At 40.1% G+C, this 25,880-nt stretch overlaps 2 protein-coding genes across 3 annotated transcripts; one reads left to right on the top strand and one right to left on the bottom strand.

Annotated features, from left to right (window-relative positions):
* Positions 1 to 101: 101 nt before the first annotated feature.
* zgc:85777 (uncharacterized protein LOC405871 homolog) lies at positions 102 to 17,235 on the top strand. Of its 2 annotated transcripts, none has more exons than XM_042075887.1 (9): positions 102 to 335; positions 4,539 to 4,659; positions 9,363 to 9,492; positions 10,049 to 10,155; positions 10,790 to 10,957; positions 11,273 to 11,446; positions 12,312 to 12,473; positions 15,978 to 16,128; positions 16,870 to 17,235. In XM_042075887.1, the coding sequence occupies exons 1-9, from the start codon at positions 141 to 143 to the stop codon at positions 16,958 to 16,960; spliced, it is 1,299 nt and encodes a 432-aa protein (XP_041931821.1). In that variant the 5' UTR covers positions 102 to 140; the 3' UTR covers positions 16,961 to 17,235. The 2 variants fall into 2 exon arrangements, with proteins under 2 accessions (XP_041931821.1, XP_041931822.1); XM_042075888.1 differs by lacking the exon at positions 102 to 335 and adding an exon at positions 1,307 to 1,698.
* Positions 17,224 to 19,590, bottom strand: bet1 (Bet1 golgi vesicular membrane trafficking protein). Its single transcript, XM_042075911.1, has 4 exons — positions 19,428 to 19,590; positions 18,763 to 18,872; positions 18,587 to 18,643; positions 17,224 to 18,392 (listed from the first exon to the last, which is right to left on the bottom strand). Exons 1-4 carry the CDS (start codon positions 19,444 to 19,446, stop codon positions 18,237 to 18,239), a joined length of 342 nt encoding a protein of 113 aa, XP_041931845.1. The 5' UTR covers positions 19,447 to 19,590; the 3' UTR covers positions 17,224 to 18,236.
* Between the last annotated feature and the right edge of the window lie 6,290 nt (positions 19,591 to 25,880).

The following is a 25,880-nucleotide window of genomic DNA, read 5'->3' as shown; positions in this document are numbered from 1 at the left end:
GGTATGTCTATAATAAATGGAGACTTACTAACACAGCGTGTATGCGTGAATAAATGTAGGCCTATCAACTTTCGACCTAAATGTCACATAACTGTGTAGCCATTGCGCATGCGCAAGTCAGACGCGGTAGTAGACCAGACATGGCTCTTTTGGAAAGATCTCTCCGTTTTTACCTGACTGCTAACCGTGGTCTCTATAAAGCAACGGCGGTTTGCATCAAAAGACAGTTATCAGAGAAAGCGTCCTCCAAAGCCAAGGCCACCAGCAGTCCCGAAACATCTGATCATATTCTTTATACGCCGGAGCATTTTGCACTGAAGGAATCCCTAAAGAAGGTAGCTTTAGCAAGCTAGCCTAGAGGGCTAACTTATTGTTGTTGACGTTTTAAACTGTCTAAATTAATTTCAGTAAGTTACATTTACGTTTATTAAGATGTACTCTAATCTTAGTAGCCATCATTGCAAACATAGCTCATGCAAATTTGTAGAAAGGGTGTAATGTAGTTAATTTAGACACCGGGCTATAGTAGGTGAGAGGTCATATGTGTTCTGTCAGTACACAAGCTCCTATCAAAAACCCTGGCAAATCAGACAACGTTACGTTTAGGTGGTCCAATGTCTATGAAGGGGTATTGCTAGTAAGTAAATATACACTGCACGATGTTAAGTCTGTAAATGTTAAGCCTGTACAGTAAGCAATTGTGTCATTGGTCACTGCTACTCTGAGATTTGATGAGGAGAGAAAATAGGTCACAGGATTCACAGTCAATGTCAGCAATTTTATCTAATGTTAAATACAATTAGCGAGTAAGATAACCAATATCTGGATATTTGTCTTTTTTTTTTATTAGATTCCTGACAGTTTACTTTGTAACATGTCAATCAGTTCCTTCTTAGAAATCGTGTTCGTGTAATGTTACAGGCATGCATATGACGGTGGATAGAGGAGGTGAAGGCCTATGCTGAAAGAATACGGTGTTATGGTTATTCTATTTGCCAAGTCACTGCAGAGTTTGTGCTCATTCATTCACCCAAAAGCCGCATTGCAAAAAAATCATAGGGGACAGAAGCACATTTCTGAAGCCTACGTAGGCCCTAATCATGTATGTGAGGTAGTGTAGAAGTGATAACAATATGTGTGGATGAGGACAACATGAATTTACTCGACAGTAAGACAAGAAAAAAAAGAATGAAATGCTGTATTTAGGCCCATATTTCAACATCTGAATCAAATTGAATATTTGATTATGAAATTAATTCATGCATTAGTAAGCCATTATGGGTAAAAAGTTCAAAATCAAAATGAATAATCTTGGAGCTATACTTAAGTTATATTATGTTATATTTAGACAACCATTTAGCACTTTCCCCCAGTGACAACTACATTGCCGTAAAATAAGAATAGATGTCCTTCTTCTTAACCTTCACACCCTCTCCTCTGCCACATTAACCCTGTCTAGACTCGGTTGGTTACTGTGGTTACTAAGGATCTAGGCTAAACATTTGAGCATCTAAAAATAGTTCACCATACAACAGTCGGAAATATGAAGTGGAGGGAAGTTGTTATTATTCCGCTGCCACCCTCAGAGGATGCCGGGAGATGAAAATAGGCAGTTGCGGGGAACACTCCCAATACAGGAGAGGAAATGGGATGCTGGGAGACAATGCAGTTGAGAATGGAGGTGAACATTGTAGACTGGTGAGTGTGAATCACTGCAGTTATCACCTACAGTAAGGCCTAGAGGGATGTGCTCCAAGACTGGCAGGTGTCGGGAGGAAGAGGATGCTGTTGAGGTTCCTGCCCTTCTGCTCAGCCCCACCCCAAATCGCCACAAGTGGTTAGGAGCGTCCAGTGTAGCGCATGATCTTATTATTCGTTTTGAATGTAGATGTTCAGTGCTCCATAATGCTTGCTGAGGCATGTTAGTGTTGTTTGTCAGCATTTCTAGATAACATTTGTCAATAACAGATATTTTAGCTTGCCTCCTCCACTGTACAGTACATCAGTGTTGAGCCATACACCATAACTCTCTCATGTATTGTTTTAAAAGGAATTTCGTGGTCAATCAACAACTTCAATTACGTATTTTCCTGTGAAACATCATCCCCTTTGGGTGTGAGAATGTGTTCAAATGATCATTGACATTGCACATTCATTTTCTAGGCGGGATATGCTTCGTTGCAAGCTTTGTTGAGTGGTGCTCTGTGGTGTTGGTCATTACTGTTGACCACAAATCTTAGGCCCAGTGATAGGAAATTCTTCTGCAAGGACCAAAACATCACAACAGTCTCTGGGAAAAAAAAGAGATAACTGATTTAAGGCCCCCAGGGAGAAGTGTTTCCCTTTTCCAAGGCTCGGAGGAAACCTTCCTTCCTTTTCTGCACTTTCCATGAGGATCGTTAGATTATATTTTGCTCCATATTGATACCTCTGGCTGTTGTGTTGACTAAGCTGGTGTGTTTTGAGTCTTGTAGTTGGGTCTCGTGTAACTTCAGTAATTTCCCCAGAATGGGTTACTTGCTCCTATTTTGCCACTGTATTCAGACAGTATGTTTCTGTTGGCTTGTCGGTGAAGCCTTGTTTGTTTAGTTTGGAAGAGGGAGTTGAGTTCCTGTTTCTCTAGGCCTATCTGTCTCAGACTTTCAAAATGTAACTTGAGTTGAGAAGTTTAAAGCACATGCTGTAAAGTGCTCTTGGTCTGCAAGGACATTAGGCTATGCACTATGAGGTCATGACGGAGAAGTAATTTTCAGTTTGTTACAAAAGTAAAACATGTTCTAATTCAGACTAATTGAATAATGCTTGTTAAAACAATTAGCAAGCAAAAGAAAAAACCTTGATTCTCATAATGCTTGATAAATTGAATAAATTTGGAATATTTCTGCATTAGATATTTTCCTAATTTAATAATACTTTGCAGAACACTCATTCTCTATTTTCGAGTCCCACAATGTTCTTCCACAGGAAAGAGCCAGATTATTCTCTGGTTTGTTTTTAAGGACTTGTTGACACTCAAAGCAACTGAAAGTAGACTGGGGGCCTCTTCATTAGCTTTCCAAAGTGAATGGAAAATATGAAAGTAAAAATAATTCTTCCAAGGACATCTGTTTTGCTGAAGGGCTCCAAAGTTATGTTTTGTTGTGACTTTGTGTCATTAACCCCCTCTTGATTCACTATTTTTGTATATTTGATGTTTTGTTCCTCCTTCTTTTGCTTAAGGGAAATGTATGTGGGCAATTCTGCACAAAACTGTCACATCCAGGCCCCAGCTGTGGCACAACTGGCTGGGGCACCTGCACCGTATGCCGGCGACCCGGGTTCGATTCCCGCCCCGTGGTCCTTTCCGGATCCCACCCCTGCTCTCTCTCCCATTCGCTTCCTGTCACTCTCCACTGTCCTATCAATAAAGGCATAAAGCCCAAAAAATATATACTTTTAAAAAAAAAAAAAAACTGTCACATCCATAATGCCAACACAATTCCATGGTATTTAGTTGCTAAACTTATGGATGTGACAGTTTTGCTTGGAATTGCCCACATACAGCTAGGTTATTTTCCAAATTTCAGGCTTGACCTCAGAAATCTGTGTCGTCGTGAAATACAATTAAAACCATTGTATTCTGTGACACTGCCATGATTTAGGCACTCTGGAGAAAAAAGGTATGGTGACAAGATGACTGCGGAGAGGATTCCAAAGAATTGCGCAAGCATAGGCTTTGGCACTTACTGAAAACTATCAAATCTCTGGGCAATTAGCCTAGTCTGCTGTGTCTGTCTTACATAGAAACAAGAGTTATTGTTTATGTCAAATTGTAAGTGGCGTAATTGTCGCAGTATGTCAACCTCTGACAATAGGCATGGGAATCGTATGTCACCACTGCTGAAATTGCCTCAAAATGATTGCTCTTCTGTGTGAAGTGAATCTGATAAAGTCAAGATACTTCTGATATTCAATCATGTTGAAACTGATCGCAAATCACTGCTTAAGGTGCAGTCAGGGATGTTTACATTAATTAGCAGATGCTTTTCTTACCAAAAAAAAAAAAAACGTACTATATAACCAAGGACCAAACGAAACGTACCAGCGAGGTAGCTCACCCATACTTTCAGTATTCCCAGATAAATGCCCCCACGTTGTTTGTTTCCAGTTTTCGGAGCCTGGACTGCCTACAGAGACCAGGGTTTTTCACAGTGTGATCACGGGTTGGGCAGCTAGCGGTTGTGAGGAGATGATTGCTGAATATGACAAAAATTTGTATGGGCTTCAAATCGTGTAAAATCCCTGACTGGCAAATCAGACGGTGGAAAACACATCAAGAATTCATTTCATCCCCTATACCTCGTGTAGGGTAGGAAAGTAAATCAAATTATGCAATTGGATGAATTTATTATGCATAAGTTAAAAAAAAATCTGTCTACACAACAAGCTATGAATGCCTCCTTTAACACAATGTGGACCCTGCAGTATGAAAGTCTAACATGCATACACAAACCGACCTACTCTTTTGTTGTTGTATCTGAGTGGCCTGTGTTTTGTAGATTGTGGACCAGGAGATCAACCCCTATGTGGACAAGTGGGAGGAAGAGGGATTGTTTCCTGCTCACAAGATTTTCAAGATCCTTGGAAATGCTGGGTTTTTAGGAGTCAACAAGCCCGTTGGTAGGTTGACCAACTTTATGTTCTTTTGAAACTTTCTGAACTTCCTGAATCTACTCATCATTGTTACACAGCAAGTTTTCACATTCTTAGCCTTTGTGAAAGTTAAAGCACCTCAGCAAATATGAATACTGTACAGGTTGCTTTAAAGAGGTGTGCCAAATGAATAGCCATGTAGATAAATGAATAAAGGATAGACAATTATCTCAAGAGCAAGAAGCGGAAATCTATTGTGTCTGTGAGCACATAGGCGCCAGGACTCCTAAAAAGGTTTAAAATGATAATAGCATAATAACTGGTACATATAATTTATCATGTACAAGGCAATACTATTGTATTTTGTCAAGAATTGACATCATCCTCTGGGAAAACTAGTCATGAAGGTAAAAGGAGAATGTGAAAAGAATGTCCCTCAGATTTCCTTTTGTGGCACTAGCAGACATCATTACGTTTTTTTTTTTTTTTTTTTTAAATGTCAGCAATCAGCAAGAGCTATTGCATTTGGGGTGAACCGTTAGAGTCTGTGGAACAATGGTACATTGGTAATCTATTAATCAGCTTTTTCAGTTTGAATATTTTCAACTTTACTTTCTGTTCTATGACAATATAGAGCAGATAATTTTGGCATGTGGACAAAACAAGGCATTTGAGGGCATTTGCTTTGCGAAACACTTATTAGTATTTTTTCACCATTTCCTAGCATTTTATCAATCAAACAACTAATCGGTTATTTGAGAAAATAATTGACTGATTAATCAACTATGACAAAAAACATTAATTGCAGCCCTTAATTCATTGATTGCAGCCATTTCTAGCCTCCCTCTCATGGCAGAAGAAGAGATAAATGCATTCACACTTGAGAGCTGTGTGGTGACTGATCAGCTGGCCCCATAGGGGGGAAACGGCTTCATAAAGGAGAGAGAGGGAGAGGGGGGGAGAGGGAGAGAAGGAATTAGAAAGTGCTGACATCTGAAGAGTTTTGCATTAGCTCATCTGGATTACAGGGCAGCGAGGGCTGTTCCCGGTACAAGATTACCAGACTGGGATATTGGATAACCTCAATAAAAGATGGTGCCTGCTAAAGGAGCCTAGCCTAGATAGACGCACCCTAGCAGCAGCAAATGTAATTTGCTGCCATGGTAGTCTAGCAACTTTCCGTTGGCTTGCGAGATGGAAAAATTAAACTTTGATAAGGCCAATAACATTGTGTATAGAGTCGCAGCGGTTCTACGTGAATTCCCTGCTACTTAAAAACAAAGATGGATGTTGCTGTTGCCGAACAGCGTGACACAAGTTAAGCTTTTTTTAAGTTGGCAAAAGTTTGAACCAGCCAACTAGCTCCGCTGGTGGGAAAACGCATGGGACTCATGAGTTATAGCGCTATCCTATTGTGTGCAGAGGGAAAGACAACCGATTATCCCACCTGCGAATGGTGAGTCCCCAGACCCTACATCTTGATGTGGGTCTGGCTCGTCAGGCTAAAAGGAGCCACAACATATCTGAGAAATATCATATTGATATTAGGCTGCTGTGAGCATTCAACTTGAGCAGTGACAGCAGATCTATTTTCCCTGCTCATAACTCCTACCTCTGCCGACAGTTACAGTTATCAAAAACTCCCACGTCATTTTTCATTGGAGATGGTCACTCACCAATAAATGTTAATGCAGGTTTATTTCCTCATAGTGAAAAACTGACAGGTGGTCTTCTATGATCATAGTAAGTAGTACGTCATTGTATTATTGTAATACTTTGATTGATAGATAGATAGATAGATAGATACTTTATTGATCCCCAAGGGGAAATTCAAGACAGTGCCTGGAAGTGCCTTATCCCAGGAAGACTATATTGTTCCAGGTAGCAAATGTGACAGAGGATGTTTTCAGTCAATGCAACATGAGACAAAGGGCTTCCAGCAAGACTGAAGATGTGCCAGTAACACGAGGTCTTTCTCTCTGAGTAATAATGCTGGGATATACGGAATTACTTTAATTTTCAAATAAGTCAGGGAATGAAAGACCTGCATCCCGTACAAGGATTGAAGGAGACTGGAGGAAATGACACCTTACAAACTTCTGGCACAGCATTTATTTGGCTTACTCATGGTCAACACTGATTAGATAATCAATATTGTAGTACAAATGCATAATATGTACCACATACACACACACACAGACACAAATGTCTGCCGTTTAGTGTTCAGCAAAGATTTGCACTGTGATATGAACAGTCACACAAACGTAAAAATACATGCACAAGAACACACAAAAGAGACAAAATGCACTAAAACAGCCAAAGTTTGGCGCTCAGTACTCTGTACTTGCTAAAAGCGGAAGCATAGTCCAGCCTCCCAACACCGAGCTCGGACGTAACACCAGTGACCTCTCCTCCCATGTTCTCATTATTCAATCAACAGGGAGTTTTCACAGTAACTCCTCTGCGTTGTGAAGAGCTGGCAGTGAAAGTATTTTCCCAAATCCCAATTTTTCCACTTGCCTCATGAAATGTGAAATCAGGCAGCAGTGGATGACATGATGAATTCAAAGTTCATTCTGTACTTCTCATCTTCTGATAAGTACTTAATTAATGACTCAAGAGCTCAGACATTTTATGTCTTCACAGGCCAAGAATAGGTGATTAATCCCGCCAATAACTATTCTTCCCACCATAGCCTGGCCTTGAAAAATATCACTATGACAATTATTTTTGTTATGTAACTAAGGAAATGCATTCTGGTCATATGAGGCATATGGTCCTCGCCCAACATATGAATGTTAGTCATACAATCAGGCTCGACTCGCATTGTAAATATGGTAAAATTGTTCTTATGTGGTGTTGTGTGTGGTTAACAACACAATCTCATGTGCCTCACCCATGCTGTCTTAATAAACCAGCATGTCGATTAAATGGATTCTCCACATGTCATAAAATTAATATTTGCTACCTCGGAGTCACAACCACATATAAACACACAAGTGAAGTCATTGGTGTATCTGTCCAAGTGTCGGGCACAGCTGTGATTCTTGTTTTCACTCTAATGAAATGGTCACTGGCCCTGGTGGCCCTGTGGTGGCCTCTTTTCTTTTGAGTGGATGTCGGCTCTTAAGTTGAAACAGCTGTCTTTGTCCTCCTTGTGATGTTTCCTCCCCCTGTTGCTCAGTGCTCTTTTCATCGTGACCGCAGCCAACTGCGACATCGAACCACCCCTGTAGATGAAACAACGACTCAATTCCTTCAGGATTTGTTTTTCCAAGTCGGCTGCACCAGGATGTCAGGGTGTCGGACCTCAGATCCGCATAATTGGACGTTTTTTTAAACCAAGGCCTGCTCAAATATTTACTTGACTCACATACTCAGTCAGATGTATGACATCCTCAGTTTCCTGTCCGCCCAGGTTTTGAAGAACAGTTAACAAATGACTTCAGTCAGATACACTAACATTGAATTTCACAAGCTGGTCATCTAATATAATAATATGATATAATCTTTCTAACGTGGAACTATGTTATGCTATCTTGTTTGGCAAAATTATTGGCAATGTCATGCTGGTAATGCTTTTTTAGATTTTAGTGGGGTGTTTTTACCTAAACAAAACTGCATTGTGCATAGAGTGGACAGCCAGCGGAAGCAATAGGTAGTGTGTGTCCTTCACACATCACGACCATATATCGGTACATCAAAATTATTTCGAAGATGATAAGAAATAGTTGTTATTACGCATAAAAACATATCTCAAAAAGTGGCAGATAATTGCACGGTGTTGCTTTAAGCTTGGGCCGTTTCATACATTCGTTTTAAAAAGTACAAATGCAAGGAGTCACGTTCATGGAATGTTGGGCAAAGTGTTGATCAGGTTTTCAGCAGATAAGGTCTTGGAATAGCTGAAGGCTACAGTAATGTTATTTCATGTGCTGTCATCACACATATCTAGATAAATGGCCTGAAAAACCCGTAGTGGTGAGGTCTCTTCAAAGTAATTGCTGTCTAAGTCAAGACACGTACAGTTTTAATGTTCTGTGAAAATCTACCAAGCGGATATAAATGCAAAGTTTTAAAAACTTTTGTGCCGGAGTGATCTTTTGTAAGCCTTGTGCCCCTGACATCTATCGGCGTGCTAAGGCAATGGGTTTAACATTACTGCTGCATGGGAGATTTTCAGTGCATTACTTCTACTACTACTTTGAAGAGCAACATCTCCCCTGCATGTGAAAAGTGTTTCTCAGATGATCCGTCCGACCTCAAGCACCTGCAAACTCTTCATTGTTATAATGGCTTTGTAGAGTCTTTGTCTGTTCAGTGGTTGGGTTTTCCCTTGAAGCATGTCTGGTTTAGCTTGGCCGACTTCAGATGTCTCATGTAAATCATCAAGGTGAAATTGAAGGTCATGGCAGAGCAGAGAGCTTACTCATCATGTAGTCATGCAATCCCAATAGACTGCTTTTAAAATGAAGCTATTGGACCAGTGTTGACATAACAACACGAAAGGACGAATGTTATTAATACATAGTAATAGTATTAATTATCCCACTGCACATGAAAACATGCTTGTGTATCTTTTGCTATACACAATACGTAATCATAGATCCTTTAAAATCTATTCCTGGCTGAGTATTATTTTCTGAGGAATACCAAGAGAGAAGATATTGGAAAGAGTTATAAGGAAGCAATGTGAGAAAATAAATGTTGGTGTTTTGTGTCAATGCCAGAGTATGGAGGCCTGGGACTGGACTTCAGCTACAGTGTGGCTGTTTCAGAGGAACTGGGCAACATCAACTGTGGCGGGATCCCCATGGCCATCGGAGTTCAGAGCGATATGGCCACACCTGCGCTGGCCAGGTAAGGTCTACACACAAAAGCATATAATGTAGTGTGTAGTGCAACTGTGTATCCAGACAACCACGTTCAACCATGCTAAGATTCTGTTCATGTGTTGGTCGGTGTTGTTCACACAAATGACTGCATAATTTTCGCACGTTAGCATCATATCTGAATCAGCCGAAGGGTCAGACCTCCGTTTGACAAAGATCCGCATATAATGCTGAGGACATGTCTGAAAGCAGCTTATATAATGTTTAATAAAAATGCTGAAGCAGAACTTTGAAAAGACATTTACTGAACAAAAGCTGATACATAATTGCAAATCTAACTAAAAATGTGTTTTCATCTGGACCACTTTGGTTCCGCCCAAGGCATCGCTAATACATACTTATGTGACCGACAGCTATGCGCAGACTTGGGTGTTCAACTTCTCATTAAAGCCACAATGATGTCCCACAGTGTGCTGTGCATGTATAATTATGTTTTGCAATGCTGTTCTGTGAGAGCAAGTGGTAGTGCAGCCCCTCATCCTCTTTGTTCTCCTCTTTCCCTCTTCTCGTCCTGGGCCCTCCAGGTTCGGCTCTGCAGAGCTGAGGAGAGAGTTCCTGCTGCCCTCCATAATGGGGGACAAAGTGGCATGCCTGGGGGTGAGCGAGGTTGGGGCTGGTTCCGATGTCGCAAGTAAGTTCCCTGCTAATGACAAGTCATCATCAAAGGGAAGTGTTTTTCTGCTTGCTTTCGCCACTTCCCCCCCTAGGGCTCTATCACTGCAACATCCCCTTAGCTGGGAATCAGAAAACATAGTGCGTTGCAGGCTTCAAAGCCAGTGCAAAGCAAGCAAGTAGATTGTGAGATAAAAGGGCTCAAATACACGGTTTGGTGCAAGGCTTCTTTTTTTTTTTTTTTAAAGTAAGTGTACAATCATTATTTTGTTTTCTGGAAGAGGACCGCAAAAGATCACTTGAGTCCTTGAGAGCCAACGGGGCGTCCTTATGTAGGAATGGTGTGCTTTTCATCTCTTAATTGCTGATTTCATGGAACTTATTTCCCATTGGATAACTGTCCTGCAGCATGCATGTGCATGACAGTAGTCTGATGAGGAAAGAATGAGGAGGGGGGGGGGTGGTTGTGCTGTAGGATGAGAGGATGACTGGCTTAGCCATGTCTCAATGACTGTCTTTCTTTCATTGTTCAGGTTGGAATACATGATTGAAGCCACGTGGCAAAGTCATACGCAGATATTGCGGAAACAGCGTGACAAGGAGAAACAATTTTTTTCCCCTCTATCTTTACTTTTCCCCCCTCTCTCCACTAGGCATTAAGACAAAAGCGGTGCGGAAGGGGGACGAGTTTGTCATTAACGGGGGCAAGATGTGGACAACTAACGGCACTCAGGCTGACTGGATGTGCCTGCTAGCCAACACCAGCGATGGTCCCCCGCACAAAAACAAGTCCCTCATCTGTCTGCCAATGAACTCACCAGGTGACAACAACAACATACCAGAATTAAGAGTCAGTACAAGGAAAGAAAAGATACAGAAGTTAGATTCAGTCCATGTTGATAGATCATCAATCATCAATTTCCTTTATGACCTACAGTATAGTATACCATGGTCCATGTGTCTGGAAAATGTATATAAAACTTGGGTTCAGTCCATGTTGAGAAAAAATGTTGGACTACAGAAATCATGTTAAATTCCATCTTGATGTACAGTATTTTCCCTATCTGTCTGTCTCACTGGGAGTAGCCCAGACAGGGGACATACTCATATATTGTATTCATTTGCTTGTGTCAAAGGGGTCCATATTGCGCGTAAGATTGGTAAGATTGGGATGTGGTCCTCGGACACGGCAGAGGTGTTCTTCGATGACGTGCGAGTGCCATGCAAGAACCTCATTGGCCAGGAGGGGATGGGCTTCACCTACCAGATGCTGCAGTTCCAGGAAGAGAGACTGTGGGCAGTGGCCAGTGGTAAGTGTATGACCCTTCACCTCAGACTGCCCCCACCGTGCACGTTGGCTGTACCTTGGAGGCAGGCCTTTCTTGCTCCAGCGTATTTCACAACATCAGGAGCAGCAGGAGGGTTGTGGGAGGTGGAGAGTAGAAAGGAGGCTTTTCCCGTTAGTGTGAGTAGAACCCCATAACGTATGGCTTTCTGAAGGGCCCATTAGTCAGTGGCAAGATGGTATTATTGTGTAAAAGTAGTTGTAACGCATTCATGCCTTAAATCTGTCTGTCCATGTGAATGGAGGAACCCTGTTTGGATTCTTGAAATTGAGCCAAACACAAGACGCTAGAAAGTCCCTTTTCCTTTTAGCAGGGTAGACTGGTCATTTCCTCCCCCCCCCCCCCCCTGCGGTCAGCTGAAATTAACCTCTCCCTGGAAACCTGAGTCATCCATTCTTTCTCAGCTCCCACTGATAGATGTATGGGGACGGGCGAAGGTTGCGAACAAGCACAGGACACAGGACTGCCATATCGCTCACATTTTTACCCACCCACCCTGTGACTCCTGCCTGCCCAATTGTGAATTAAAAAAAACAATACTCGGTCACTTTGTTCTCTGGCTAACACCCCTAGAGTGCAAGTGGTAGCTTAGAACTAATAATGCCAAGGACATGTATTTTGGAGATGTGGAAGTAGTGAGACATGCATGTGATTACTTCCCTGTATTGTGTGTGTTCATATCTGCCCTCTTAGTAATCAGAATCAGTCTTGGCATTAGAGCGATTACTGAGTGACACCAAATGCCTAAGTAAATGTTGTTATCCCCCCCCCCCCCCCCCCCACATTTAGTGAATTAATAAATAAATGCTAACTGTGTCGTTGCTAACAGTCATGTCCATGATGGAGAAGGTACTGCAGGAGACTATCAAGTACACACGGCAGAGGAAGATCTTCAACCAGCCCGTGCTCTACCACCAGGCTGTGCACTTCCGGCTGGCTGAGCTGGAGACGGAGGTGGAGCTGCTGCGCTCCCTGCTGTACCGCGCCACAGGTGGGTCTGTAAGGCGCACAGTCGAGGCTATCTTAACTTATCCTAGCTGAGTGTGGATTAGGAGATTGATTTGATCGTATCTGGTACCACGTCATTGACTGAATAATTGATCCCAATCCGCATTTAGATCAGATTACCTCATGATTGACCCCAGATGTTTTTATGTCTGGTGCCAGTAGACTAGCTACCGACTGAGTGACAGATCAGTTGAGTGCTTACATAAGTGCACAAGGGTTCTCTACTGTAGTAGAAAGAAATGGCTGATCTTTATTGCAATATTTACATTGCCTATTATCAGCAACGGTTCATCCAATGTTCCAAAGGCACATTCTGTTCCCTAATCTGATATAATTTTAAAAGGCTAACTGAGAAAACATTGGAGAACCCTTTTGCAATTATGTAAGCACATAATGTAAGCTGCTGCCCTGATTAAAAAAACAATGCAACTGATCTCAGCTGGGATTCTGTCTATAATGGAGTGGAATGGAAATTTCTAAGTGACCCCAAACTTTTGACCGGTAGTGTATGTAGCAGCTTGCATGGTTGGAACTGTGCAAGCATTCCCAAAATATCAGTTTGAACTATGGTGGTGCAACTTACATACAGTAGTCCGATGCATCATTAAGCGACACAAAGTGTTTCCCCAAAACTATAGTTCCAGCAAACGTTCGTAATCACTGTCGTAAAGTTATGTAGTTTGTAACATACAGTAACTACAGCTTTCGCCCTGTGGTTGAAGCATAGTAGAAGGATTTAAACCTCTCGGGTAGGTGACTGTCATGTGAATCAAGGCTAAATAACAGTAGAGTACACAACTGGTTTCACCTGCACATTTAAATGATACATGTATAAAAGTTAATTCAAAGCAGTTATCAATTTACAAAGTCAGCCTATGTGAACAAATTAATTAACCTAATGACCTAGGAATAAATAAAAAAAAAAGCGGAGATGATTCACGGATAAAACTGAGATAGTCCATCATAAGTCTGTTATTTGCAGGTGTCCTATACGTCATTAACCATGTTAATTCAAGCTACTGAAGTTTGGAAACTATCATGGTTCAAACAAAGTATTGTTATTCCAACAAAGTCGCCACAATGTTCTGTACATTCTGCCGCCTCTGGTTTGGCGCGGTATTGCACTTATGGTCGGATGATTTAGCGATAAGATGTCCAATAGACTTCCTGTAATACCTCATTTAAAAGAGGAGGGTCTTGTCTACAAAATAAGCCCTGATTGGGTTATCTCCGAACATAGTGACCAATCCTATGGGTTATTTATTAACATGAGTCTCTGATTTTCTCTGATTTCGCCAAATTTGTCCCGTAACAGTGATCTGTACACCACTTTTGGATACGATTTAAACACACATTTTACACTGTATAATGTATATTTACATTGTTGAATGTTGGTAGATTACGTTGTTAATGGATAGGTTTGTTGATCAATACGTGGTAAGGATTATTTTAGGATTTAGCTTAGATGTAGCTTAGCCTTACCAGCAAGTCATTTGGTACTTCCATGTTCTTTCTCTGATAACTAATAGCCTACTCTTGAATAAATCAACGGAAACTCCTCAAGTCATTGTAAGTGTGGTAGTGACCACTTGTATTATAAATACAAAGTGTATCAAGTCACTGCAAAGAAGGGAACATAGAAAGGTGGCACATTTAAGAACACTTGTGAAATATGGGTGCGCAACACAACTCTGGTTCAAAGTACATGGAATGGGTAGCCTAGAAATCTAGACGCACCCTAGCGGCGGCAAATTAATTTGCTCAGCCTGTACGTCTAGTATCAAACCATAGGGATTTCTATTGGCTAACACCGTGGATGTTATTCAATCACAGCGCTCTATTTTGTTAGAGAGTCTTAAGGCGGGCTTAACAGGATAACGACAGTCCTGCGACGGTGAACAACAAGGAAGGTGGCTATGGCGAACGAAGAACGGTTGTTTGAATCGGCGTTGGCGTCAACTTTGGAGAAGTTGGACTTGTGCTTTTCTTTGAAAGTTGACCAACACAATGCACTTAAGTCATTCCTTTCGAAGAAGGATGTATTTGCCGTTTTGCCGACCGGATACGGATATGGTCGTAGCGCTGGCCTATTGCATGCCTAGGCAGTTTGAAAGACAATTCTCTGCCCACCCCTTGGATTAAGCGAGGTGAATGGTTCGATGCCAGACTATACATTTCAATGATATAGGATGGCCCGCCAGGCTATGGAAGGGGGGTATGACACTGCATTACAGCATAGGACATTCATATGTCCCGTGTTAAAGAGAACTGAATATATATTGTAAGCAATTAAAATGTGAAAAGCACATAATTGCAGCATACAATTTATTTTCACTTATAGAGCGGCAAAACATTACACATGTCTCATGAGCAATATTCAGAGAGAGCCCATGAGTAACAGGGGCGAGGAAAAACTCCCTAGAATTCGAGCAGATCCACGACTCAAGGGCCAGACACATCTGCCCAGGGTCAGTTACAGGGCAGTAAGAGAATACATCAGATTAAAGAGCAGTGGGCTTAGAGAATGCATCAGATTAAAGAGCACTTGTAAGACCAAAAACACAGAACACAACATGCATATATGTAAAAAAGCAACAAACTATATACAGTTAAGTATGTACAATATTTGCACTACAATATTTACAATATTTATACTATTTACAACTCCAGCTCTAATGCCACCTGGAGCGAGACACTGTTCTCGCGCTTGTCCATTACCACTCACCCTCTGGTACCACACTGACCCCCAGGCACTCTACCTGGGTTTAACTCATAGTTGGACTGTTTCCACTAGCATCACCCTCTAAATTAGCACGTCAGTCTTCTAAACAAGTGGAATCATGCTGTGAGATCCACAGATAACTGGATCACTGTATCCCCAGGTTCACCTGACTAAACAAATACAAATGAACAATTGAACAAAGAAGTTGAGCAATTACACATCTGTTATATGACTTCAGGAGTGGTGTGATCAACTTTTGTGTCCTATGAGTAACATTACACCAAAATGATTGACTCAAATTTCATGAAACTTAGTGCAAAAATTAAACATAAGATAAGGAATTGACCATCATTTTCTGCCCGGATCTGACTCAAGGGGTAACTCCTTTTTTCCACTTTTACACTAATATTTTGTTCCACTTTCACACTTTCATGTAGCCAGATAAGGCATTTGTGCTGTGTTTGAAACTGTTTACCTTTTAAATTGGTCACTATTGCCCATGTTTAATAAACATCGCCTATGATTAGATTTCCATTTCCATGGGAATTTCCATAATTATTCGGGCGGATGTGACTGAAGGGGGCGGCTTAAGTCTTGCGTGATCAGGCATTTGGAACATAGCCTATGTTTAGAGGGAAGTTGTTTGGGATTAAGATGTAGGGATAGACATATGACGTTGGGACAGAAGAGTCGAAAGAGTCTAAAAGGTCTTTTTGCAAAGTTAACAACAAGTGTGACTGATTCTCCTCTTCTTCCTGGGGACAGCTATGTACATCAAGGGCCAAGACGTGACCAAGCTGGCCTCCATGGCCAAGCTGAAGGTAGGCCGACTGGCTCGGGAAGTGGGGGACAGCTGCCTGCAGTACTGGGGAGGGATGGGCTTCACCAGCGACGTGCTTGTCAGTAGGTTCTACAGGTGAGCCAGTTCTGGCATGCTCCAGTCAGCTGGTACCCTGCCAGCACAGATATTTGCATGTCAGTCTTTCTCTCTCTCTCTCTCTTACACTCACACACACACACGTCTGCAATCGTCACTGATCAGTACTCACACCAAGTGATGTGGTCGATTGAGTAAGCGTGTGATTATGGAATTATTGCTCACTTCATTATGACATTTTTCTCACTGAAGTTTGCTTTCTCCCAGAGTAGTAGTAATACAAACATAACAGTAGACTTTTATAAAATTAAGTCTGGCACATTTTCTTCTCAAACACCAAAGCACACAGAGCAGTATTGGTGCCTGTCGTGGATTTCAATAACAGGATGAAGAGCACTTATTTATGTCATAGTGGTGGGTGTGTTACAACATAGACCTTTCCAAGTAACCTATTGAAGAGTGACTTTTCCTGGCTCCTTCTAGAGTTCTACGCAAAGGGTAATTGTCCCATCATAGTGCGGAACTCATCACATATTTGTGACCGTAGTCAGAAGTCATGTTTGTCACTTATTTTGAAAGAAAAATTATGTGTGACATTGCTAGGCAGTTTGAATGAGCATGACCGATTTCTTCTGAATAGCAGATATTAGATATCCTTTATAGTTTTACATTCAATGTATATTTAACTGCAGTTTAGGTTGAGTTTGTAGTGTTTGATGTAACATTCATCACTGTGAAATCATAAAAAAACATCTCAACAAATATTTTCTCATAAACCAGGGACTCCAGATTATTATCTATTGGAGGTGGAGCAGATGAAGTCATGCTGGCCATCATATGCAAGTACATGGACACCTTGCCCAGGCAGTGACATCACAATAATCCCAGCTTTTTCATTATGAAATGACACAAGTGCTCTTCTGTCACAATATTTGATAAGAATAAGATGGCAATGTCTCAGTAAGAATGGTTAATTCAGTGCCTTAATGTTTTATTTGTATATAATTAGAATGATTTTTGTTAATCCTTTTCTTTGTAGATATATAGTGTGAATATTGTACAGCTCTTACACATTGTACTTCTGGAATCATTGTGTTTATAACAGAGGTAAAATAATTAAAAACATGAAACTTCTTACACATAAAATGTTTAATGAACTCATTTTCCCTCTTATTTACAACTTGACATTTACAGAGAAATTTGATGGATTACATGCACTGTTTACAACTCAGAATTGGTTTTGCAGTTCAGATGCTTTTGAGCAAAAGAGTTGCTGCAGGAAAAAAGTATCCAAATGTAGGCCCTTCAGCTGTGTGAAGCCCTGTGGTATTAAGCAGCTTATAATGAACCTAGATCAAATTGAAAGGTATTTGAATCCAAACCGAAAAATTAGGAGTGTCCTGGAGATCCAGATAAATGTATGTGACTGTACAGAGTGGAATGTCCCTTTGCACACTATCAAAACAGTATTGCATTTTCCTGTCATCTAATTTATAGACTTTGCTGCTGATCCTTTTTTGTTTGGGGGGTGGGGGTGTAGTTGCACTACACAGTTCTGTTTTCCATACATTAGCCCTTACATTTTTGTGGACAGGCTACAGACTGATTTTAAAGATGAAAGTAGTAACAACTTGCCATAAGTATCTGAAGTCACCTCACAATCTTTTGTTTCTTCTAAATTATTCTTATTTGTTTCTTCTAAATTATACATCAATTTAAAAAAGATGTTTTCCTATTAACATAAAAGTGTCAGACTCTGCTCAAAAAAAATAAAATAATAATAATAAAAAAAAAAACCTGACCACCTTTTGAAGTTCAACGGCAATCATGAACCAGTCCTTATCCCAAACTGAATATATGTAGCTCAACCTTCAATACAACTCCATTCCAGACACGTAATCCTACAGTGTGGAAAACTAGACAGGGCGGTATTATTACGGTACACCTATTCATATTGGTAGGGTTAAGACACTTCCTTAGGCTATATTGCACAGTTTCACATATATGTTTCATTGTGATAAAAATACGCTTATGGCAATTTGTTGTCGTCACCATCAGTCCCATTGTTTTTTTTTACCTGAACCAGAGCAACATGGCACGCAGGGAGAGCATGACCGCAGAGAGAAGAGACGTCAGGTCTCTGTTCATCACCTTAATCTAATGACCCAGTACAAAATGGTAAAGACAAAAAGGGCAAAGAGCAACATGTAGCAAAAGACTTTGGTCTGGCTTCCTCTGGACAACTGCTTCAGTCTGCCCATTGTGGCTCCTAGTAAACCTCCTGTTGAGTCAAAATCAGAGTCCTGGGGAGAAGATCAATGCAGAGGCTGAATCAACATTAAACCATTGGGTTATGGTGTAATTATAAACCTAGTGGAAGGGACTAGCGGAATAGATGTAGTTGAATCCCTAAAAATGGAAAACGTAGGTGTTTAAGCATTAATATTAGTCATTTTAATGTGTATTCTAATTCTCTGGCTGTGGTGAGGAAACGTACCATATCTTGCAACATCTGGTTGTGATGCTTTACTTCTGCCCCAATGTCAATAGACAACTAAAAAGAAAGGAGAGGGAAATAGGAATAAGCCACTCACAGAGTATTTTGTCGAACAGTAATTTGATTAAATTATCAGTGTAAGGGTCCCAGACCCATGTTGTGCTGTGGGAACTTACATGCTTTAAAGCACTGACTTTTGCCCTCAGACCTTCTTGTAAATGTTCATTCTCTTCCTCATGCACACTGTATCCACTGGCGACATAGCTGCCTTGAGGACCTCCTTCACCTTTTAACAATTAGGAAGAGACATGTTGAGGTCGAAATTAAATGACTCGTTGTAACGTTAGAGGATTACCATCTTTACGACAATCACCTGGGCCATTTTACACACTAGGTTGTCAATACTGACAAAGGGGCAACAGTCATGTCACTATACTCACTGCTTCAGGCTAGATGCCAGTTGTAGACCTACTTGTCGTGTATTTAAAACGTCATGGTGAAATTTAGCAGATTGTTTGCATCGCTAGTTTAGAATTATGTTCCATCTATGCTGTTACAGTTAGCTGCCATCATACATCGACTTACGTTAGCTAACGTTAACGAAACACAGTTCGTCAGGGCTAGGCTATTAAATGTAACAGTTAGTCATATAGAATATTTTTGCAGCCACGAATACAAGTAAACACAGTCCACTAACACTTACAATATGTTCTTGAGTAAAATCTTAGGCCTAACTTGAGCAAATGATGCCGGGCCACCAATCCAGCCTGCTACCTAGCTAGCTATCATAGCTGAGTTTGTTATGCTCTTATGTGATGAAATGAAAGCAAACCCTTCTTACCCAAACCTGCGCGCCTCATCGTTATTCCTTGAAGACAATTTCAATTTGAGGTAATGCGTTTATCTAAAATGTTCCTGATGATTGATCCACCACTATGTAGCCTACTTCAGTAGCCTGTCTCACCTTTTCAATGTTGCTCTTTAGACTACGCCACGACACCATACGGAAGCCCATAAGGAAAATGTGTTTTCCTGTGTCGCAATGGTAACTGGGTAAGTGAATTTATTATGGGTGATGATTTACACACAGAACACATGGTGTGGGGCAGTACAGCTGCCTTAGAAATATTTGTACATTTTTAAGATGATAGATACCATAACGTTAACCACAGAAATTCATTGTTTAAAAGGTTTATGCTGACTTATGTTTACAGTCTAGATTCTCTTTACAGGCCTGGGCCATTCTATGAAACAGGTGCCTAACATTTGAAAACAAAATTTCATAAAAAGTAAACTTTTTTCCATCCACAGCATTAAAGACATGATCTCCTTCCAAAAAAATAACAATGTGCACACCTCAGTATACATTTTTTTCCACATTGAAATATAATGGGTTAAAATATAATAAATAGGCCTACAATGTCTAGTTATCCACGTGGTCAAGTTATTGGCCCAAGAATAGGCCCTACATGCTTTCAATAAGATATGTAATTTGCTTAGCAATGATATTGTCAAAACTGTTATAAAAAAGTTATTCCTGTCTAATTTGTGTGACAGGGTGTAATTAAGCTTCACGGACCCCCTCACCAAAGAAACAACAAATAAACAATGTAAAAGAATGTCAGATTTTTCTGCTTAGTTTATTGGGTGCTCTACAGGCAGACATTATCAAAAAATTGTCTTTGTGATTTCATTTCAAGTAACAGTATGCTATTTACAGACGAAACAAGTTAATGTGACGGAGTGAGACAAACGAAAGGGACGCAAAAAAAATCATACAATATTCACCAAAAAACATAATTTTATTCTGAATAAATATGTCTTATGCCATCAGGAAAATATATTTAATTCTGAAAATAACAAAAGTTTGATAAGAATATCAAATTGACATGGTGATATTTTAGATGTAAATGTCAACCCGGACACGGTCATGCACTTGTGAAAAATGGTTAAAAATAGTGTGATACTCTAACAATAGTATTTTCTTGTACATTGTGTTAACAAGAACGCTCCTTCACGAGTGGGAGGCTCAGATGGTTGGAACCTTTAATTTCCTCCTTTAAATACCCAGGATTTATGTCTTGATTTGCCTTGTGAATCAAGTGTTAGACTCTGCTCATATATATGGATTAAAAGGTCTAAATGATATATGAAGCAATAAAGCACAAACGGACATCAGGGCATTTTCTCTGCTGGGTTCAAGACAGTAAACACTGACATTTCCAAACTGCAGTACCACGTTCACAGCAGTGCGGATATTCGATGAAAGTAGACCTACAGAACGCACGGCTCGACTTAATCCTCAACAACTCCTCCAGAAATTTTAATTATTATGCAAATGCTCACTGCTGTCTTCATTCTATAGACAGTGCTTAGCCTATACTTTTGTCCTATATGAAGGTTTCCATTAACTTGCATGACATTAAGTCGCGCCTTCACAGATTGGCTATTTGAGTAATTGCAATACCATTTCTATGTCCGGTATTTCAGTCAGTAATTAATTTCAGATAAGTGGCTTTATATGAAAAAAACACATTGGCAGATATTCTCTAAGATTACATTTCTACTCGTGCTTTACATGCTTTGTGGCCTTTCTGGTCTGACAATGGGGAATGTGCATCTCTCAGATCATAAATATCCAAAGAATTCAAAAATGTGTTTACTGTGAATGTAGCTATAGACTCAATAATTGTCAGACTCAGACTTCTGAGTGTGCATGACTTGGAACTGTAACTAAAAACAGTGTGCATTTAGAAAGGATCATCATTTATAATCTCCCCTGATGAAAGTGTTATTGTTTTGTGGTTAGAGAAAAAATATGTCTAGTGATAAGGGATGGCTGTAGTTTTGGCGTGCCCTTTTGTCAGTTACATAAAGCACATACATGTATATAACAGTAGGGTTGCAAAATTCCGGGAATTTTCAAAGTTGGAAACTTTCCATGGGAATATACGGAAATGAACGGAAATAAACGGGAATTATTGGGAATAAACGGGGAATTTTTAATATGGCAAGTTAGTCTATAACAGGGAACTTAAATGTAGTGGACAAAACCCCATCTTGAGAATAATATTAGTCAAAACAACATGATTTAATGCAATTTCAGTCAAATTTCTACCCTGCACATACGTCAATCCCATGCACACAGCAATCAGCATAGGCTACATAAAGGAAACCTATGGTGCGAAATGGTGGTGTGAAACTGGGGGAAGTTTGCAAACAGAGTTGCCCAGTTATGGGCTTGTCGTCACTTTTGTTCCCATTCAAATGGTTGTACATCATTTTGCATAAGCTGTAATGGGATAATTAATCTGTCTGATTAAGCTTGACAACTTATATATAACTTACATAATCTTTAAGGTTTGGTTGGGGTGGTAAAAATGTCATTATATTTTTATTTGTTTTACCATTTTCTGGGATTCTAACTGAACAAAATGATAGTCAGTCAATCCAACCAATTGGATTTTGTTGAGTGGCATGGTGTCTCTTGGGCAGTTTAGTGGTTTCAGTGTTGCTATCTTAGCACGCTAGTAAACCATAGGCAGAGAATGGGATTCCCGCTAGCATGGTAGCTAGCTTTGTATAAGCTAAGCGAAAATACGAACAAAGAAATCATATTGCTTATTACGAAACAAAATGTTAATGTCTGTATATGAAACAGTAGGAATTACCAAAAATTCCCAGTTAATTCCCGTAAAATTCCCATTAATTCCCATAATTTCCTTTAATTCCATGAAAGTTTCCAATTTGGAATATTTCCAAAATTCCCCAGCTTAACTTCCCATGGAAAGTTTCCGGAAATTTACCGGAAATGTTCCGCCCCTTTGCAACCCTATATAACAGTACCACAAAGGAACACCAAAGTCACAAAAGAAGCACACACTATTTATATGTTTCTTTCAAAAGTTTATGGTTTAATTCCAAGTTGCTTTTAAAATTTATATCGGGATAGTTGTCTGGTTTGGGCAGTTTTAAGTTTAAGTCTGAATTGCAGCCTGAATTGTACTGAAAAAGGCTCATATATTGTGTCCAAACAATAAAGGCCTGAGCTGGCCAATAAAATTTGTATGAATCCACTGGCATATTTTTAAACACTCATGTCATCACAGAGGTTGGAGTCAAAAAACAGACATTCCTCCATATGTTTACTGTGGTGTATGGCAGTCCCTAAGACCTTTTAATATCTGTTGTTGCGCAGACACGACACTATTTGTTGCTCTTGCCAAAAAATGCAAAGTTTATTGGATTTACACCATTTAAAAGAAACAAATATTTTGGTAAAACTCTACTGAAAAAACAGATAGTATACCTCGGTTGGGTGTGCAGATAGGCCTGTGTGAGTGAGACGAAAACCAATGAATGATGATGGGAGGCAACGTTTTGTGAGGGGGAGACAGCAGGCACACACCCTGGACTCACCTCGGCATATAGTTTTATAACGAGGAGGACGTTGTTGCAGCCACACAACTGATTAGCACTAGTGGAGGCTAGACGCGTGACTCAGACATGCATGATCAATTAAACTGTCTTTGTGGTTTAGACGGTCTTGATGTTTTTTGGAACACAACACCATGGATGGTAACAAAAGCTCACAGCAATGTCATCTGTTTCTCATCAAAACAAGAGTGAACTTTGGCATGCAGACCAGGGCTGTATACAGCATAAAGGAATACAACCACCCACATGCATTCAAAGCGGCTTGTTGTGACCCCTTTGGGAGAGTGCAACACCCACGCTGTGTTTTGTAGCAAAGACTATTAGGCTCTACGAAACACTGCCAACTGCTGTCGGCTCTTATTCACTTTATTCACTGTGGCCTGGACATTGATAGCCCAATTTGGCGAGGGCCAAATTATGCTTGAGATTATTATTAAATCAGCTTGTAGGAGGAAGTGAATCAAAATTGCAGTATTCGCTATAGGGATAAACAATAACATGTTCTCCTTCAAACCGGCTCAAACATCAACATTTCTACAATATCAAAATTTGACCTTTTGTCTCACCTCACCTAATAGCAACCATACTGTCCATTTCAAGTAAATGACAGAGCAGCTATTGACACATGAGACAGAGAAAACCCTAGTAAGCCTAGATAAGTGACCAGAGGAGATTGATGCTTAAGTTGCGCATGTTTCTCTCAGGTGCTAAGCATTTTTTTTTTTCAAACTGGAGACATTTTATGCCATGAGGTCAGCATTTGCCTGATCTCTCTTGGGAAAAACTCCTGGTGTAAGGCCATTAAACAGTCACTGCTCACTTTATTAATTTCTCTGGAGAATGCACTAAGCTCTCGTGATTGACTGAGAAACAAGCAAGGAGATGAAAAACGAAACAGCCCTTGGAAGATAAGGTACTCTTCCTTTTCCTCCATGAGAACAAGACACCCACTTCTTGGCACGGCTTTGAACCACACTTAAAACAGCCTTCCAACCTTGAGCTACTTTGAAATTCATAGCCATTTGTGGAATTCCAAAAGCTCCCAACTATCAGTAGACAACCAAGCGCTCGCATTGGGTATCTCCTTTCGTCGAGGTGACAGGTTTGTGTCTCAACTGGGCCTTTCATTGCACTTGTGGGGTCAGGCACTATTAGGAACAGGACAGATTTAATTTCTTAAAGATGGGGACAAAGGCAGAGGTTTGTATCACCATTTTACTCCTATACTCATGAGCAACACCTACTGGTCGTTTGGAGACACACATGAGGTAAATTGACTGAGGACTAGTTGAGTGAATCTTTCTTTACCTTTGCTTGTATGGAAGAACTGACAGCTCTAATGTCCATTGATAACAATGTTAAACGTTACAGTTGAGTTTTGAACATTGAGATAAACCAGCAGGTTTAAACCATGTCCTGTAGTTTTGTTTAATGAAGGATCCTTCAACCATCCCTTTTCAGATTGTGAATATTGTCAGCATTACTCAGAAAAAGAATGCTGAACTCTTTCCATAATTGATACTGCCGATGATATTTTGTCCAGAAACTGGGCACTATCTTTACAGAAACAACATATGCCCATTGTCTTGTGGTGAAAGCAGGTAAAACATGAAGCAATTTAATTTATGTCAATTTCAATGGCTTAATGCTTCATTGAATTTCACTTGCTAATTTCACTTCTTGGTGACAGCCTTCTCCATTTAGGTGACTAATCCTACCAATATGTTGGAAAGTGGCTTTTTTTCGGTCAGAGTGTTCTTTGTGAGAAGAGAAGGTTCTGGCATGTTCTTCTCTGGGGGTTTTTTCCATAATAAATTATTAAAGCATGTTTTGCCATATATTAAGCAATTCGATATTTCTTGAGTAGCCTATCATTTTGTAAGGTTCCACAGATGGGTCCATGACCCAGCATTTTATATATATAACTATTTTCTACACACAAGCCTGAACAATCATGAATGCATTTTATATGGACAAAAGATATAAATGGAAGACTGCATATCCACAAAACCATTAGAAACGGAAAAGCCACATAATTATGATTATTTTTCTTTTGGCCCATTTAAACAGGTGATAACACTGATTAGGTTGGACTAATTAGTTCTTCATTTGAAGTACCTTGTTTTCTTCATTTGAGCACTCTGTTGACAACTTCAAAACTATCTGTGTGGAATAATTTATTCCAAGGAGATTACGATAATTAAATCCCAGCCCTTATTCATTTATCTTTAAAGTGAAAGTCTGCTAAAAAATGAAATAGTTTTTTCTCAAATCACCTCTGCCTCATCTTGTATTTTGTCATTAAAGGTTGCTGAGTGGGGGAAAGCATTCTAAATGCTGAGATCAGCTCAAAGAGTGGTTGGAACTACCTGCCAAGGAAAGTTGTTTTGCAAGATATTTGCAATACCGTGGCCTTTAACATCACATTTAAAATCCAGCTACACAACATGTTGGGGAATGGTCTTCCTGGCTATCCATGAATACATACTGGATTTTGATGATGCCCCTGATGAGGCCTTGATCACAGATCATCTCCTTGATGTACTGTGTATGATGCCAGACACATCAAATCTAATCACTAGAGTTTAACATCATCTCCCTTACTAACACAATTTCATTAGCACTCAATCCTGTTTGTGTGGATAAGGCTTTAAACTGTTGGCTCTACAGTACATGTAGCTCGGCTTCAGACTGTTGATTTTGCACATTGTTAAATGGTGAACAGACATGTGGGACAGATGAAAGCAACTGAGAATTGTAATCAATTGATTGTTGCTTTTTAAGCCTCTTGTGTTCTCTCTTTCTCCCTGTTTCTCTCCTTGGCTCTCTATCTCCTTTCTCTCTGTCTCTCTCTGTC

The sequence above is a fragment of the Alosa sapidissima genome, chromosome 21, assembly GCF_018492685.1.
Source record: "Alosa sapidissima isolate fAloSap1 chromosome 21, fAloSap1.pri, whole genome shotgun sequence".
NCBI classification, from domain to species: Eukaryota; Metazoa; Chordata; class Actinopteri; order Clupeiformes; family Clupeidae; genus Alosa; species Alosa sapidissima.
This window is presented reverse-complemented; position numbering and strand designations above follow the sequence as displayed.

Bases quoted from the DNA above. Each gene is read 5' to 3' on its own strand.
- bet1 (XM_042075911.1), bottom strand. The intron at 18,644-18,762 runs GTAAGTTCCCAC...CTTTCTTTTTAG, and splicing joins AAGTCAGTGCTTTAAAGCAT to TTGTCTATTGACATTGGGGC. The intron at 18,393-18,586 runs GTACGTTTCCTC...TCTTCTCCCCAG, and splicing joins ACCAGATGTTGCAAGATATG to GACTCTGATTTTGACTCAAC.
- zgc:85777 (XM_042075887.1), top strand. From the start codon at position 141: ATGGCTCTTTTGGAAAGATCTCTCCGTTTTTACCTGACTGCTAACCGT. The intron at 11,447-12,311 runs GTAAGTGTATGA...CGTTGCTAACAG, and splicing joins ACTGTGGGCAGTGGCCAGTG to TCATGTCCATGATGGAGAAG. The intron at 12,474-15,977 runs GTGGGTCTGTAA...TCCTGGGGACAG, and splicing joins CCTGCTGTACCGCGCCACAG to CTATGTACATCAAGGGCCAA.